The sequence below is a fragment of the Arvicanthis niloticus genome, chromosome 19, assembly GCF_011762505.2.
Source record: "Arvicanthis niloticus isolate mArvNil1 chromosome 19, mArvNil1.pat.X, whole genome shotgun sequence".
In the NCBI taxonomy this organism is placed as follows: domain Eukaryota; kingdom Metazoa; phylum Chordata; class Mammalia; order Rodentia; family Muridae; genus Arvicanthis; species Arvicanthis niloticus.
Window position 1 is genome coordinate 30,619,112 of NC_047676.1, and position 18,755 is coordinate 30,637,866.

General features: G+C 37.0%; 1 protein-coding gene across 4 annotated transcripts in view; it reads right to left on the bottom strand.

The window, feature by feature from the left end:
- Rictor (RPTOR independent companion of MTOR complex 2) overlaps positions 1-18,755 on the bottom strand; it is an 89,759-nt gene that overhangs the window by 27,734 nt on the left and 43,270 nt on the right. For 3 of the 4 annotated variants that reach the window (XM_076916147.1, XM_076916146.1, XM_034523404.2), the window contains exons 7-19: positions 17,094-17,220; positions 13,664-13,833; positions 9,665-9,732; positions 8,861-8,928; positions 5,772-5,854; positions 4,642-4,729; positions 4,131-4,221; positions 3,971-4,037; positions 3,784-3,864; positions 3,143-3,243; positions 1,107-1,272; positions 381-482; positions 214-260 (exon numbers count right to left, since the gene is read on the bottom strand). In XM_076916147.1, coding sequence (XP_076772262.1) covers positions 214-260; positions 381-482; positions 1,107-1,272; positions 3,143-3,243; positions 3,784-3,864; positions 3,971-4,037; positions 4,131-4,221; positions 4,642-4,729; positions 5,772-5,854; positions 8,861-8,928; positions 9,665-9,732; positions 13,664-13,833; positions 17,094-17,220 — 1,259 coding nt within the window. Of the gene's footprint in view, positions 1-213; positions 261-380; positions 483-1,106; positions 1,273-3,142; positions 3,244-3,783; positions 3,865-3,970; positions 4,038-4,130; positions 4,222-4,641; positions 4,730-5,771; positions 5,855-8,860; positions 8,929-9,664; positions 9,733-13,663; positions 13,834-17,093; positions 17,221-18,755 lie in introns of those variants that run through there. The other variant, XM_076916149.1, reaches the window with a different exon arrangement.

Here is an 18,755-nt window from a genome sequence, read left to right on the forward strand (position 1 = left end):
CTTAATGCCATCCTTGTGTCAGGATTAGGACCACAAGCTAAGATAACACTACCCCAAAGTAACTTATATCATAAAGATCAAAGCTAAAAGCAGAGTAAGTAATGAGAAATTTAGCTAATGCACTCTGATTATAAGACTACACATAAAAAAAAAAAAATCAATGATTACTTTTAAGCTTAATATAAATTTAAATTCTTCAATAGATTTACATACCTGTGCAACTGCTCATCTTTATAGTTTCTTAGATTTACATTTGGCCACTAGAAAAACACAATATATTATATAATGTGTATCTGACAATTCATAAGGATATAACTATAACAAATAGCAATAATAAACTGAAGGCAATCTGGCAATCTCCATGAAGTACTCTATCATACCTTAAGAATGGTCCCAATCAGATTCCAATTCCATTCAAGATTCTCTTTATGTTGCAGGACTTGGCTATCTCTAAGGTTTATTAAAAGAGCTTCCTCTGTATCCTAAAAATCACCAGACAGTAAGGAGGACAATTAGGCAGTCTATGATGACATCAGAAAACTAATTTCTAATTTTAAAAATGGAAAGGGGGAAGGGTGGTATTCATAGTTAGATTGTCAAAGACCCTCAGTGATTATTTTCAAAGGGTTAATAAAACAACAACGAGGGCATGAGATGGTACAGTTAATAAAGTGCTTGCCTTACAAGCATGAGGACCTAAGTTCAAGCCCCAGAACCTACATATCCTGAGATTGGTGATACTTATCCCAGCACTGTGGAAGAAATGTAAGGAGTGTGCTAGAGCTGGCCTAGCCTATAGGGAGGGGTTTTTATTAGTACGAGACCCTGTCCCAAAACAAACAAAAATGAAAAACTCAAGGCACATGGTCTCTGAGGAACAGCACAATGCTGTTCTCTTGTCTCCATACACATATGTACATATCCACACAAACTCCTGCAACACAGTCTATCCTCACATACACATACATGCAGCTCAAGGACTCCTACTCATGGGAAAACGGGTCATCTGAAAACCAATCTGCTTGCATAAAGCTGAAAATCCAGACAATCCAGTTGCAGAGAATTAGGAACCTAATTAAACTGATGTTCATTTTTCACGTCAGTACCTTAAGAACAAATATATCTTTCTGAACGCGAAGATACTGATCCCGTTTCTGGTGTGTTGCAATGGCTTTCTGAATGATGTGATCTAAGTGAAGGCTGTAAGGCTTGGGTCCTCGTTTCTTCATTTCATGGAAGCGTTTTAGACAGTTCAGGGCTGCACTGGCTCGCCTAACAAGGGAAGAAGAATCAGTGCTGTAGCAGGGCTAGCATACTTCTCAAGCAATGGCTGCTAAGTTAACGTTACGTAAGCTTACATACACTCAAGAACAGAGATTATCAAGCAACATATGGTGGAACGTGGGGGCATAACGACATTAGGTCAGCACTGCTAATTTACGTAAGGAAACCTACTGTGGGGTCACACTTTCATGTACTGATTTTTTCTTCTAAGGTAGTAGGCCCATTCTGTATATGGGTTTTAAGAATTCCTAGGCTGGAGAGATGGTTCAGTGGTTAAGAGCACTGACCGCTCTTCCAGAGGTCCTGAGTTCAATTCCCAGCAACCACATGGTGTCTCACAACCATCTGTAATGGGATCTGATGCCCTTTTCTGGTGTTTCTGAAGAAAGCAACAGTGTACTCACAAAAATAAATCTAAAAAAAAAAAAAAAAAAAAAAAAAGAATTCATTACAGAGTATTGGCAGATGGGTCAGTGGGTTCACTTGCACCAGGAGTACCTGGGTTTGGAACCCTAGTACTCACAAAATGCAGTCACTACAGTGTGCACCTGCAGCCTCAGGGCTCAAGGTGGAGGCTACCAAGGATCACTGGCTACTCAGCCAGCCTAGCTAGAAGGGCAAGAAGGTGAACTCTTGCTTCAGGGAGACACCCTGTCTCATAAAGTGAGGTGAAAATTAATACAAGAAGACTCCTGACTTCACCCTCTGACTGCTACATAGTCAGAGTGACTCCCTCTCCCCCTTCACATACTCACAGGTATATACAAGTATTTAAGACAAGAACCTAGCTTTCTTACTAAAGCTTTAAAGCCTTGTTTTTCACATGTAAATCTTTATTCTACTTGAAACTGATTTTTGTTTACATGAAGCTGCAAAAACCATTTTACTGTCCATCAAAATAATCCATGATCCTAGTATCAACAGAATTGTCTCTATCTTCTGTGTTGATTAATAATTGTAATTAGAATCCTTTAAACTTACTTATTATATGCAGAAGTATAGCTGTCATGAATTTGGCAGCAACCAAGTCTCAGCTTTTGAACTTGTGATAAGTAGAGTCTGAAACCCTAGGACAGTCAGACTGGCAAGTGTGTCATCTGTCAGCAAAGACAACTTAGGGAGCTAACACACACACACAACCTAAGACTACGAGGATTTCAGCCGTCTTAACCACAGTTTTTAATCCTAATGATCCCTGAGACTTGTGACCTTAATTTGACAGAGTTTAGAACTACCGCCAGGTTTTGAGAAAGCTTTCACCTCAATCATGGAACTACTAAGATAAAACTTCTGTATTATACTAGAAACTTCTAGTGAGAGCCATGATGTTCTGCTAACGCCTCAGTTAAACAATATGTCTCTAGTCTGTTTATTGGAAAAATTAAAATGAATAATTGTTACTTATTGATAGGCTCATCTGTAAACATATGCATTACTACAGCTGACTAAACTTCTGAAGAATGTGTAATTTTAAACAAATGTTCACAGTTCCAAAGGGGTAGTGAACTGCATTTCGCTTATGGGGGGAAATACGGTTGACATATATAACTTTTCCCAGATCATAAAAGCAAACAAATTAAAACCACAACAGAAAAACTCTATTTCAGCCATACAGTTAAAGCCTTGTTTAGAAACATGAAAGGAAAAATGCCAATCTACCACTTACTAACACTTTATAGCCTCAAATACAAATTATTACTATTTTGAGAATTGTAACTTTTCCTTCCTGTGGTTCCCAAAGGGAAGTCACAAGCACAACCTATCAGCACTACTTGTCTTGTCTCCCCATTTAGAAGCGAGGCTATCGAGGCAGACACTGAGTGTGGAGAGCGCATTGTGCTGAGGCTCTGATACTTACAGCCTCTTTTCCTTGGGAATATCGAAGGACGCAGCCATGTTCATAAGGGTTGGCAAGCAGTGCAGGTGGTGACTATGTGAATGAGGCAGGATGGTGTTTGCCTACAGAGAACATGACACTTCGTGAGACTTGAGAGACAAATACAGTCATCTGCAGACACAATGCAGTATGCAAGACCAATAAAACCCAAGGCTTTCCATGAAAACAACTCATTATTTCTGCCCACACATAACTTTTAATCCCATTAAATTTCAGTAGGAATGACAGGCTGAAGCCAATGAGATAGCTCTGAAGGATAGGTATTTGCCACCAAACATGAGGACCTAAGTTTTATCCCAGAATCCACATGGCAGAAGGAGAGAACCAACTCAACTCCTCCAAAGTTGTCCTGAGCCCCAATGTATCATGGTACAATAGTACATATGTACAACAAAAAAACCGAAACACAGTATTTTCTATTTTCTACACTTGTTACATTTACAAAACCAGTTAACACAGACACATGGAAATCTACCACGAATAGGCTTTGGCAAAATGAAACTGTATTCAATGAGCTATCAAAAGTAATGCCATTCAATTAGCCCATTTTATCACTTAAAATCCTAACAGTCCAACCACCAGGCAGAAGTCCCAGTACTCACCATATGTAAGAGCTCTCCTAGAAGGATGGTTGCCCTCACTGAGATGTGGTCATCACTGTTCGTTATCACTTCCACCAAGCCCTAGGAGGCAAGAAGGAGGCACAGTGTTGCAGAGCAGCGCAGGTGAACACGTTTCTGCACCAGACCTGGTGCAGAACAATGTCAATTAAAGGTTTGTAAATATTACCTCTAAAAGTCCATTACGAATAAACGCAGAGAGTATCAGTGCCAAATAATTGTCCATGAGGTCTGGCCTGGAAGCAAAAGCAAAGCGACCATTGAAATGTTTCACATACCATAAAGCAGTGAAGGGGGTAAGCGGCAATCGTTTAATATCTAAAGTCTACCTGGATCTAGCACGATGGGGAAGAATAGTTTTTGCTTCAGCTGCCACAAAGCCATCTGAAAGCCTCCAACTGTCCTGAAATCTCCCTGGATCTAAGAGAGTGAAGATCAGAGGGTTAGCATATTAGGCAATACTGAAACACATGAGCATGGGACTATCAGCTATTCAGACTATAGAAGTTCAAAGTGGCTTTAAAAAAACACTTGGGGAGAGGTGGAGATTGTGTCATGACTGGTATAGGTGTGGCTACCTGGGCTTGTCAAAGCTGTGTGCCTGTGACAGCAGCATAGGGAAGTGTGCATACCTGCATACGCACATGCAACACACTCAATTGTTTATGGGAATGCATAGTTGTAACTTCCTTAATTGGAGACTTAGGTATCTCATAAATTAGACAATTAATTACCAGAAAAAAAAAAAGAAAATGTTCGTATTTGTATTTCACTATCTAGTAAGCTGCATCAAGATACATGGAAATGTAAGGGCAGACCCCTGTGCCCTTCAGAACCTACCTACACTGAGCAGGGCTTCTATGAACTCGTCTGTTACAACAGGCAGAGGGAGACGAAAAATCTCATAGAGCACTTCGAGCAGACCACGCTGGAACAACAAACACAGTCACTGAAAAAGTCCTTAATGACTTTCAAAAGATCATGGTTACATAATAACAAAGCAATAAAAACATACCCAAGAGGTAATTACTATATATTCAACATATATGTCATTTGTTTAATCTTATTACCACTGTACAAATTTGGAAACAGATTTCAGCTTTTCCATTCAGACACAGAGGTCACCTGATGGTCAGGGGGGTGGCTCAGCAGTAAACTGCTCGCCTTGGAAACTCCAAGGTTAGATTCCCAGTACATCAAAAATCTGTCAGTTTACCAGCAAACCCTCCCACGTCCACGCCCTGGTGAGTTTCAGTTCACATTTTAAGCACACACACCTAGCTAATGCTTTCTAACAGTTTTTCCTCCTACAGGTACAGTTCACTTAAAGAAAAAACTAGAAGGCAAAATGGAGAAACAAAAACATTTAAGGGAAGATAGCTTAAGAGCTAATGTTTTTTTTTCTTCCACATTCAATTTGGTTTAGCTATTTAATATAAACTTACTAACTATAAAAATTTAGAAATATAGCTAATAAATCAGTACCTAAGAGTTTTAGTGGGAAAAAACCCCTCATCTTCAAGATAAAAACGTGGTAACATGGTATCAAAAGTATATAAACTACAAAGCATGACTACATAAATATAATATCTACTTTTTTGGTACAAGTATTTCTATGCTTGACTCATAAGAGTACTCTTCTGTTTTACTTGCATTGTTTTAATAAACTGTAATTAATTTATACTTTAACTTAAGTTTTAATAAAATTGTCTCTATTAACAGTATTTTAAGTGATTTATATATTACTCTGAAGTATTCATATACTGAAAAATGCTCTAAACTAAAATTACCAACTTGAAGAAAAACTTAACCTAAAATAATTTCCAAAGAACCTGTGTGCATGTGACTAAGGAGACCTGAGGCGTTGATTCCCCTGGAACTGCAGTGAGGTGCTATGATGTGTGTGCTGGAACCTGGCCTGTAAGTTTTAAAGGTCTAGGCATGTAAGAATTACAGTATCTATTACCTACCCTTATTTCCATATTTGGTATGCAAAGTACTCCAATTAGAGATTGTATCCCAGAATTTCCAGGTTTACATAAATTAATAATACCTAAAGAGAATAAAAGTTAAAAAAAATTACACTAAGAAGGAAGTTCTACAATAATGTGTCATAATATAAAAATCTATGATTTTTCCATGTTAAATTATACTATTTGGTTACTGATATCATATCAGTAATAGAAACCAAGTATTCTCACAATTTTCCTACTAACTGGAAATTGCTATTATTCTTATCACCTAAATTTCTTATTAATTCCTACTTCACATGCAGAAATTGATGAACACAGGTGGCTATAAATCAATGTTTCTCTGGGAGTAAAAACATGATAGAAAAAAATTGGTATTTTCCCTAATACTTCTTGAAACTACAATGAAAAGCTACATGATGCTTGTCAAATTTGGTTCTACCATCTCTTAAATGCACAAATGAGAAAAAGCAACAGATTCCAAATAAAATTCACAGATCAAAAACTTTAAGTTACAGAACTTGTTAAGATATTAAATTCTGTGTCACAAAGGATATGTATGTAGGTGATCAGCAAGTAAAAAATACTCAGGACATTAACTATCACAGAATGCAAACTGCTGAAGTGAGACTAGCATACTGCACTAAAAAGCCAACAGCAAAGCCTGTGACAGCAAACAGTGCGCATGTGCACCTCCTTCAGGACTAAAAAATGCTGCACCTGCAAGCTTCTTCATGGTACAATAGAGAAACTTAGATGGAATAACGAAGACACAGAGGGACAGGTTGACACCTAGACAGATAATAAAATCTACACAGTGGGAATATATTCTAACCACTGCAGTTTTTAAAATTCTTCACAATGTTTTATATTAAAATGCTAGAAAAAATGTTTTTGAAAGTCACATAGGATTCTGACTCTCCCTCTTACCACTACAATGGCTGAGTGTCCATTATCAAACATCCTTAGAACCAGATGTGTTTCATATCCTGTTTTTGTTCAAATTTCAGAATTCCTGCATACATGCCATAAAATAATTCACATGTGGGCATAATATAAATTTACTTAAGTTTCAAATATACATTATATACATATCCTAGAGACTAACTCAATGTTCTTATGAGTGCAACTAGTCCTGTGTGGTCACATGCACAATCTTCTATTCATGTCACTGCTCAAGAAGCAAGCCTCAGCTATGGCAGCACTCTGGGTTTCATAGTAAAGATGATCAATTGGTATGCCTGCGTGCATGCGTGTCTGTAATTTCCCTCTGCACTTAGAATCAAACTTCACGTTAAGCACAGTAAGCAAAATTAAGTGTTCCAGTTCTTGAAGTACACTCCCCCAACTTTGGTATGTGACAACAGTGTGAGAAACCAGAGACTGATTACGCTAAGAGATCTAAGTCTTACCCTGTGCTAACATGGTAAAAATGCTGTTGTCACTTGTGGAAAACCCGTGCTGCTGAAGCTATCTCTCCAGAAGTTATTTGTAATTTTAAAACTTGTTGTAGAATCAACACTGCAAAACTGTATTTAATTTATAAATAGAGCCACAGAATCTAAGCACTATTTAGAAAACTACTTCTGTCAGAGCGGTATTTTCAAGGTTGTAATTGAACTGCTATTACTTTTCTTAGTTCAGAGGGGGGAGGGGTGGAAGGCATGTAACTAGTCATAGATCAGTATATAAGGCACTAGGAGAAAGTGTGTGTGAGATGGACTTTAAGAGTCTGACCAAGATGAGTGATGCAGTGACGGTGAGCAGTTAGGCGACCTTGGTGGTTAAAGCACAGTGCAGCTTGTGGGTAAATTAAGATGGCTATAGCAACAGTTAGCTGAGGAACAGCAGAGGACACCTAGTGACAGAAAACGACACCATCTTGGAGTAAGGGCAAAGATGCTGGACAAGGTGATCAAAGTCGTGTCCATGTTAAAAGAGGACATAGGGTTTAGTGATGCACTGCTTTTCCACTCTCAGCTTCTGGGAGAACCTCAGATGAGAAACCAAGTCCCATATGCAAGATAATGGTCTCTGGGAGGGGATTCGACCAGGTGAGGCATCCTAACAAATCCCCAGGCTAAAGCTAGGAGAGGGAAGACTGGCACTAGTGGACAAGCTTTCTCGCCATGTGATGCTGACGCCATGTTCCCAAACATTCAGCCTCCAGAAGCGGGAACCACATAAATCTGTATTTTGAAATGAATTGCCTACTTTTTGGTATTTTGTTTACAAGAGAAAATAAATGAAAAAAAGTACGAGAGATGTTGTCTCTGAGGTCCACATACAACCTCAGTTGTCCATGAAGGAGAAACAGGTAGGGCAGGGTTCTTACTGGGGCACAAGAGAGCAGAGGAAGCACACTGGAGACACACTAGCTGAAGCCCACTGGCTGGGATAAGTGTGTCTATGGAAAAGGTATCTGTAAGGTAGTAAAGTAAGCACAAAGCTGTGTTTATACAAGGTTTTTGTTTGGCTTATGGATAACGGTAACTCTAAGCTCTCTGTAGTAACACTACAAAGCTAAGTATTTACTCCACAGAAAGATAAAGCATGTATAATCTTTATACTAAAGAAATCTGGTGACCTGGAGACAAGGCTCGAGAGTAGAGGTCTTGCTCATCATGCATAAAGCCCTGGGTTCAGAACAAATAAACTGTAAAAACAAATAACAAAGAAGTTTGAGACTCCTAACACCCTGCGTAACTTAATACTTATGACATTATTACATAATTTTTAAGTAACATGCTTCAGCAATACATACAACCCCCTCCCTTTTTCCCCCCCTTTACTTTGGGAGTCTTGGGGAAGAGGGGTAGATAGTGCTGGATTTTCTTAAAATGTTCAGCTAATCATTTTAGCACAGTGAGTTGAAAACGTAATGAGTTTATATATATACAGAATGCAGAATACCGAACGCAGTATACTATCAATTTTCTACTGTCTTTTATTAATTTTGTGTAAATTTTCTTGAATATCATACATTTAAAACTACAGTTGTATTTAAATTAGATGCTACAACAAATAAACATTTAAAAAACCAAGTAAAGTTTAGTTTTTAACATCATTGAGCAGCATACAGAACATACCTGCCCATGAACGGAATGTTGCAATGATTCCCATTTTACTGGCTAGAAATCGTGCTTCTCTGTCTTCTCTGTTGCAGGGTGTGCGTGGGGAATTATTAAAGACACAAAATTTAAACTGAAATGAGTTTTTGTTGATAATTTATCAACTCTATCATTAATGTTAATTATTTACATTTGAAATCAAAACAAAACGTTCTGAAAAAGACCAGATCTACTCAACTTTTAGCATAAATTGACCTTCAATTTCTAAAACAATATAAATCAGCTGTGGTGGTAGTACACACCTACAATCTCAGCACTCAGGAGGCAGAGACAGGAACATTGCTGTGGGTTCCACATCAGGCTGGACTACACAATAGGTGCAGCCAGGGATAACATGGTTAAGTCAGAAAATAAACCAACGACTACAAATGAAATCCACAGCATGATTTACAATTCAGTTATAAATCTTGATCTTTCTGAACACTTATTCTTAGATGTGCTTCGAATGAGCAGCAAGTAGAGACAGCTAAGTAAGCATCATGGAGCAATGACGCCCCATCACCAAGAGCACACTGCCAAAGTTCTGGTCAACACCTGCATTAATAACACGAGGAATCCAGTAGTGTATTGGTTTGAATATTACAAATTAACTTTTAAATTTCTTAATGCTTTCTTTTAATTTGTGCTATGTAACTGTGAGAGACGTACACCACAGCCATGAACAAGGACATCTACTCCCTTCCATTCCCCGGGCTCTGTAGCAATCAGTGCTTGCTGTAAGCACAGACTCCCCCCATTCCAGCAGATACTCATGGCACTTACTTGAGCTGTCCTTCAGCTGTATCTGGACTGTGTCTGTAGTGGAAATCAGTGTAGGGTGCTAAAATTCGCTAGTTAGAAAAGAGAAACACAAAATATTTTTTATTATAAAAAGCACTCTTTAACACAAAATGAATTCCATTTCTCTGTATCTTTAAGTGGATTAACCATTTAAGACATTTTTTCCTCAAAGTCATTTTTAGAAAATGTAACATGATTTTTAAGTACAAACTGATTTTTTTTATTCGAAAACTAAGGTCTAATGTGCAAAACAGACATAAAGGTGCTTCCAGATTGGGTTGGCAGCCATCTTCCTTCAGTGTTCATTATGATCCCTACCAAAGACACCTTGATTCCATTACTTCTGCTGAGAAATCAGCTGCCAGTCTGGTTTTTGTTGTTGCTTTTGAAAGCAGTTGTATCTTTCTGTCAGTTTCTTCTTCTCAAGTTGCTTATAAGAGTTTAAGTGATCTGGATTTAGTAGTCTTACAATGGAGTGCCTGACAACTTATTTTCTTTTATGTTCTCATTATTTGCAAAGCGTAGTTAAATCTAGAAGCAAATGTTCCACGTTTCTTTGGATCTTTACCTTTGCTAATCTTCTTTCTGCTTCCCAAGGACTGAAGCCGCTGCCTTCCAGGTGCTGTCTCCTGTGCACCCCTTGCCCCCACTGGGATTCACTCTGGTTATTGTTATTAACCCTTTAGATTTCCTATTAATATCTCCTTGTCCACAATGAGATTTTAATTTATAGAATTCTGAATTCTAGATATATATTTTTTCAAATTTTTGATTCACTTTTGTATGTCTAACTATATGATAAAAATAAAATTCTTCATATTTTTACTCATAGTTATCTCCCAGAACAAATTAACTGCGGTTTACCTGAAGTCTGTTTTTCTATCTAGATGATTCCCTGAGCAACACATTAAAAGAATCATCTAATGTATGTCATCAAGTAGGCTTTATCCCAGAAATGCTGGGACAGGTTAACACATAAAAATCTGTCTATGTAATACACTATATAAACAAACTATAAGGAAAAAAAAGCACATAATAAAAAGCCTTTGACTAAATCCAACACCCCTTGCTGATAACAGTCTTCTACAAAACTATTGAGTTTTCAGTAACGTGATCAGATCTTTGTGCATGAATAGAAATCATATGTATGTTCATGTGTGTGTTAAGGGTTGACTTGTCTGCGCTCGCACTGTCCACCTTACTTCCCAAAATGGGCTCAATGAACCTAGAGAGCACTGTTATTAAGAACAAGAGATTAGTTACAAAGTATCCAGTTTGTTGTTTTAGCACCACCAAAATCCACTTTTGGTGGATTTATACATCCACCAAAAGTTCTTGATTTTTTTTTTTTTTTTTGATATCACAGGAAGAGATTACTAAATATCTCCTACAACATATCCCTAGTAGCAAATTATCCAGCAAAAAGTAAGTAATTACACAGTAACTATATAAACTCACTACAAATGGTATCAGGGTAAACTAAAAATTGAGTAAAAAAAAAAAAAACAGTTCTTTATAGAAAAGAAAATGTATTGCTTTAGAATGAAAACAAAATTGATTTGATGTAATAAAGATTACATTCTCTAATTGATTCCACAATTAAGACATGGGGATAAAGACAGAAGACAGTGATAAAACAGTCAGGGAAGCCAGATTTATTAAGTGTGAAGAATTATACAACACATTTTATGTAGACTAGAATATAGGGAAAATGCATATAACTAAATGTAAGTTTGTATGGTTGTCAAGTACTGCAGTTACTATTTTTTAAGATTTGTTATTTAGAACATTTACCTTTTGAAATAATGTTTTTAAGTTTGAAAACTATGACCTTATTTACCCCTATTAAAAATCAAGAGAAGACTTGCCTAAAACCATAAAGCTAGCAAGGCCATAGGATAAACTCACACCTTCTCTAATACAGTAGGTGGTGCTCTGAACTACATCCACATCACCCAAACAGAACTTACATAGTAGCCTAAAGTCTACTATCTCAGGCTATGTTCCATTGGGGTGACATCTTCCTGAGGGAGAAAACTGTTTATGGATGTATGCATATAATAGAGCAGTTTGTTTAGAAATCTACCATAGTCTTTGCAAGTTATTTTCATTTCCATGAAGGGTTGCTAGTCTGCTCCATAATGCATAGAAATAAAAGAGAGCCTATACACCTATCTTCTTCATTTGTAATATAAAAATCTCCAATCTTAATTATTCTATTTAATAAAAATTAATAAAAATTAAAGCTAAGCATTTTGTAAAATATCTATACTCACTGGCACAGGAGTCCAAAGAATAATACATTTAAAAAAATCACTAAGAGACTACTGTGCTTGTTACATTTGTTAGTAATCATAGTCTGAAGAAAGTTTTAGCATCTTCAATGTTCTTAGAAACAGTCCTACTTAAGTCCTACTTACTGGCACTACCTATCACTCCACCTGTGTGACAGGCTGACCTAGGAGCATGCCACGATCACTGGCACTACCTATCATTCCACCTGTGTGACAGGCTGACCTAAGGGCATGCCACGATCACTGGCACTACCTATCACTCCACTTGTGTGACAGGCTGACCTAGGAGCCTACAATGTGGGGACCAGCCCAAGGACATAGCAAGACATCATCACAGAAGGGGATAAAAACAAAAAGAAATCTTAATATGATCAGAACTACTACATTCACGGCTACTTCCTTAAAATGGTAAGGATAATTAGAAAACAATAAACATCTTAAGTCCTAGATAATTTATAATTTATAATACTTAAATCCTTGATTTAAACTTATTTTGGGTGTGTCTTCAATAGACAATGATGTAGTATGTTCTCCACAACAACCTGCTCTGTCTGATGCAGTCCCCCCAGTAGCCCTGGCTGGCCTCCTCTCCCATTACCCGTCCTTTGCCTCATGAATGCTAGGATTACAGTCATGTGCTGTCATCCCCAGTTAGGACCACCTGTAAGAAGTGTACAGTTACCTTACTACTTTAACTATAAAACTGTCTACATATGACATACTTTTGAAATGATACATGAATGTTCAAATACAGATAGTGCCAAAGTGTACTGTTACTGCTTTTGTTATTAATTTACTATATATGTATGTGTGTGATGTTGGTGAGTATGGGTTGCAGACATGCCTGGTATGTATGTGGAAATTGAAGGACACCTTTTGGAGAGTCTGTTCTCTGCCACCTTATATCTGAGGTAGAATTCTCCCTGCTGTTTCTGCCCCTGAGGTACCTACAAGAGCTTTCAGCCAACTCTTAACTTTTTCCGGAAATGCTGGGACCACAGAATTGAACTACATCCAGCTTTCATGAAGGTCCCAGAATCAAACTCGGGTTGTCAGGTACACAGTAAGGGCTTTACCCTCTGAACCACCTCTTCAGCCCCAAAGTAGTTCTTGAGAGAACTTTAGTGTCGTTTATGAATGAAGGTAAACAATATTATATTAACACAGTGTATCTGTTAGATAGGCACATGTCTTAGTGTAATCTTACTCATCCTTTAGTTGGCTCAGGAAACTTCTTAGGGCTAATACAAAATGAACAACCGTGCAAGTTGCTGAAATAGTCTTGAGAATAACATTTTTAACTCATTCCTAATCAAATAACTATAATAAAGAATGGAAAACAAACTAACATAGGTTAGACAATTAATGTGGCACTTGAGTCTACTATTTCAAAATTTCAAAGCAATGTATTTAAAATTATATTTTAGGGCTAGAGAGATGGGTCCAACATTAAAAGCATTGGCTGCCCTTCCAGAAGACCAAAGTTCGATTCCCAGCACCCACATGAGAACTTACAACCATGTGTAATTCCAGTTCTTGGGGTTCCAATGCCCTCTTCTGGCCTCTGTGGGCACTGTACACATATGGTGCACAGTCATACATGAAGGCTAAATACCCATAAACATTAAGTAAACATAAGTATTTTTAAATTCTACTTTAAATTAGAAGCATACTAAAAAGTGCCTACCTCTAATTCTACATCAGCTCGCACATACTGCCGGGTCTTTGGATGATTAAGAAGGTGCAAAATTGTAGTAATGAGAGCCTCATTTATTCGACTTAATTGGCAATCAATCACATTTTTCAGTATGGTGTTTAGTCCGCCTCGAAGGGCTACCACCTCTGGGTTCTGAAGTGCTAAAATGAAAGAAAGACTAATTATATTCATAGTACTGATAATTTAAATCCTACTCTTTTTACTTAAGTCTTAGTTTCCTTTGGATTTGAGAACTTTCTAACTACATTTACAAGTAAAAGGTATCAGGTTTCTACTGATTTAATATCTTTATTTAATTTAAAATCATTTAATATCATTCCCCAAGCCTGATTTTTAAAATGGCTTTGACCATATTTTGTCATATTCTTTGGGCTTAGTTTACTGAGTATTTTTCTTCAATTTTGGAGTTCATTTTACTGTGGAGAAATTAGTCCCATAGTCTTTTTTCAAATACTTTATAGAACTTGTTTTTAATTTTGATTTAAACAGTGTGTATCACTTACTTTCATAAAAATACACACATGCATGCAAGCAAAACACGCGAGCACGCGCGCACGCGCACACACACACACACACACACACACACACACACACACACACACACACACACACACAGAGTTTGTAATTTTAAGATGAAAAACTTCTCTCTTTATCTTCCTTTAAAAACCAGGACTGTCCCTGCATGTAGTCTACTTTTTGGCTGTGAGATTTCTGTTTGGAAAATAGGCCTAGAAGTCAGCACTGAGTGCAGGCAGGCCTCTCAGCACCATTCCGTCTGTCCAGAGTGCTGGGATCACAGCTGTCTATCACCATACATCTTAATCTTATCTGACACATATACATCTTAATGACTTAAGTTCCATTTATTTCACTCTGTCATGAAGTTGAGTTTTATTGAGATAAATGACATTACTGAACTAATCTCAATTTTCCCTCGTGAGTATTTTATTAATTACTCCAGCATATTTCTCAAATTGATTTTTATACTTTACTTTTTTCTTTCTTCTTTAGAGACAGGGTTGCTATATTTGCAAGCTGCCTTTAACAGTTGGTCTCTGACTGGCTCTGTCTCCCAAGGGCTAACAGCTATGTGTTACTATGCCCACCTTTCATTTTTATACGTAATGATCTGCCAACATGTTTTCAAAGTAGAATACACAACTTTTTAAAAAGGTTTTCTCTTAAAAAATGAGTGATGTATTTTTATTTCCAAAAATGTTTCCCTGGTTTCTTTGGTCATGTTTATTCTCCTGGATGATTTCAGAACTGGATTCTCTGCTGTGTTCTGAAATGAGGTAGCTGCACAGCATCAAGGCACACAGATCTGACAATACAGAGCAGTGATCTCTGGGTTCCCACCATTCCCTCTGTGCAGACGCTGTGGGAACTTCTGTACACTGGCTTACTTGGATCTTCTTGAAACTCAATTCAACTCACTAAAAATTACCCCGACACACTGACACACACACACACACACACACACACACACACGCACAGTCATCTGTATTTCCTACCATTTCTTCTGTGCTTATGTCTTCTATTGATTACTAACGCTGAAATATATCAGATTTGAATTTTCACAATCCCACAGTAGTAACTGTGAGTCATCTCACTGGATCCTGTTCCATGTGTATGTTTATAGTGACAACTAGCTGCTTTCTAATTCCAGAACTTCATTTAGTACTTCACCAATGTAAACAATGTTTACTGAGGCTGTTGTCCCAAAACATAAGCTACAGAGTGACTGAGGAAGACACAGTTTCAACTTCTGGCCTTTTACATGTGTGTGCACACAACACCATGCTACCCATACAAAAAGGTTAATGCTATTGACCTGACGAGATTCTTTCTCTTCTGTTACTTTTTCTCATAAGTATTCTCATGGTTTCTTCTGTTGTGCATAGTTACTTTGAAGATTAGTCCCGTCTGTGTTTTCAGTAGCACTTTAGAACTACTCCATTATATTACTTTATTACAAGTACAGCTGTTCAGATTTTTCTAATTTTTCTAATTTTCTAAATGTGTTTCTGGATAGAGTGACTTGCTTCCTTCTCTCTTCCTGAAGTCCGGTCCTAAAGCTTATCTACACAGGTAGAGTGTTGGTTCATAGGTTGGTGAGCCTTTTAGAGCCATCATTTCCTCAGTATTTGCAATCTCTCTGGCTTCTGATCTAGCATGGATTTCTACTTTGGTGCAATTGGATATTAGCATTTATTTTTAAACCCCATTTATTTCAGTGAGTTTTCAAGAATATTTTTAAAAAGTCTTCTAGTTAGAAGAACTCCTATTACATTTTTTCTTCCTGATTAAGGAATTTCTCAATTTCGAGTTTTCCAAAGTTCAAATATGTATTTCAATGTTTTTTCCTTCTACCTACTATAAATGAAAACTGAGCAATCTGTCTTTCATGCTGATAATAATCTTTAATTTCACAACGTTTTCACTCTGCTTACCATGAGATTTGGTATTTCCTGTCTTTCTGGTTCCTAACCCATTTAACATTTTGCTTCACTTTATGATACGGATCAATCAATAGTTTTCTAGGCAACCCATACATTGGCATATTGTAACATTTTTTATAATTTTCATAATTGTTATAATCATATTTCTGATCTTTTTCTATATCAGGACAGATTATGGACATTACGTTCAGTCTTTAATGGTAGAATGGCTCTTATTTTCTTTAGCTTATACTTTATTAATTTATTATCCTAAGATGAAATATGATCTCCACAATTTCTACTTTTGGCACTACCAAACCAAATAAACACACGAACAAACAAACAACCCCATTATTTTCTTTTTACTTAAAATTATGTTCCATTGATAATAAACGAGGTTAAACTTTTAAAATGTAGTGATTAGCCATGTGGGTATTTGGAGACTATTTACTATTTTACTTTACACTTATTTTGCTTGTCTGCTCTGCGACACTCATTTGTTTGGTGCCATATAATAAACTCTAGTTATTGAGATCCCCACTTGATTAGTTGAGAATTGAGAATTTGCTCTCTCCTCTTAGTGCCACAGAAGCATGAACCCAGGTCTTTACTCGGTTTTCACTCTAATCTCTGATCCCTAATAAAACAGGATTATTAGGATTCACTTTGTGCAGTCTAGACTATACCAAGATATAGTATCATCAGTGTCAGAAGGCTAGAGCTTAGTATATATTATTATTACTGAATTACAGACAATCAAGTTCCATAATGAATAAATTTGAAAATATAGACAATATAATTTCTGAATTATTTGATAAATGACATATCTAATATTCTATAACAAATGTAAATTTTCATATTTTTGTAGCAATAGACAAAGCATTTCTCTTTTAAATCCATTAGGGAATATTACATGTACTTTATTAAATATTTCTTCGTTACTTGAAGAGAATTCTGACCTAGTTCACAGATAATGGCAATGCATGCCCGGACCATTCTGTCTCGTTCCTGAAGTCCATCATTTCCAACTGCAATTAAGGAGTTGGCCACAGAACTAGGAAACAAGGAAGCATTCACAGTAATCATCTGTAACAGAGAAGAATCAGAAAATAAGTAATTTAGGTTTAGTACATTTTAAAATCCATTTTATTCAGAGAGAGGGTTAAGGACATAAAATTCTTGTAAGACTGAGGCACCAATTTTAACATTCAGCTTTGTACAAAACGCTATTATTATAACTAGCAGGTTTTTTTCTAATAATTTAAAACTAAACTGACTGCTAAACAAGACTTCCTATCTCCAAGATTTTATGTCCCTCCAGAATGGGAATGGCAGCTCACACAGCTCCTCAGTGTCCACAATGCTGCTCAGTGACATGAGCACGGTGACCGCACAACAGTGCTGCTTTATCTCATGTTCCTGATGCTTACCTCCGCTCCTCCTCAGCTATCAGGACTTGTTGCTGTGCCAGAAGGAAGACTAATTGAGAATCTCTTGATGTGAAAAACTGTGAGATAGACCATATAGAAACTGTGATAAAACTGGGCGAACCTCATGTCAAAGGTCAAATTGGCAATAACTAACTGCAGTTCTGAAAACAGGTGACGAGCGTCTACATTTGATTTAGAAAGCAGGAACAAAATAAAGCAGGTGGTGGACTACTGTTTAAGACTATGTGGTAGACAACCATTTCAAAATAACACCCTAGAGCAGGAAAAGAGGAGGTGGTTTTATTTTGATAGGAAGAAAAGAAACTTCTCTTGAATATTACTGGCGTTAGGAACCTGCTGAAGAGTTAAAACTTGTATTCTGATACAGGATCCAAGATGACTAAACAAAGACAGCCAGGTAAGGTCTATGAGGACCAAAGGAACACTCTGTGCTGGTCAGCCTGGCTATAACACAGGTGGTTTATGTTTATGTCATTTAAGTAGCAGTAAGTAATAACCATGGTTCAACTGAAATTAAAGAATACCACTTCACAGTCATAAAAGCAATTTATTTTCAATCACGAGACTCTAAGAAGGGTTTCTCATCAATTCTTTCCACTAACCAAAGAAAGGAGGACAAACAGAGCAGGATATAAGAAAGTGGTCTTCCTGGGGAGGAGGAACCTAGCCCCTCCTGGTTTATATGTTAATTTTTACTAGTGCATTAGTATGCCAGTCATAGTTCTTGTGACCATAGAAAACTTCCACCAAAGGGCTGGAAGATGAATCAGTTAGGAATGCAGCTACTCTTCCTGAGAACACAAACTAATTTCCCAAGATTTCCAACAATTTCAAGTACAGTAGAAATTCTACTATACAACCTTATGTCTACTAAACATGTACTTTTTTATTCAATAGATTATACTATAGCCCAAATACATAAAATTAAATTTTTATAAATAAAATCATAATTGATATTTTTCACAGAGATAGATGCATCAGAGAAAGTGTTAAGTCAATGAGATCAAAGGACGCTCTGCTCTTTTACCTATGAACACTCAATCAAGGAGAAGTCATGACATGCTTCATGCTCTGTAGCCACTGTTACAATCATCTTTTCTGGCAGGAACAAACATACAAAACCAAGTTCAAGTGGTGGCGCACACCTTTAATCCCAGCACTTTGGGAGGC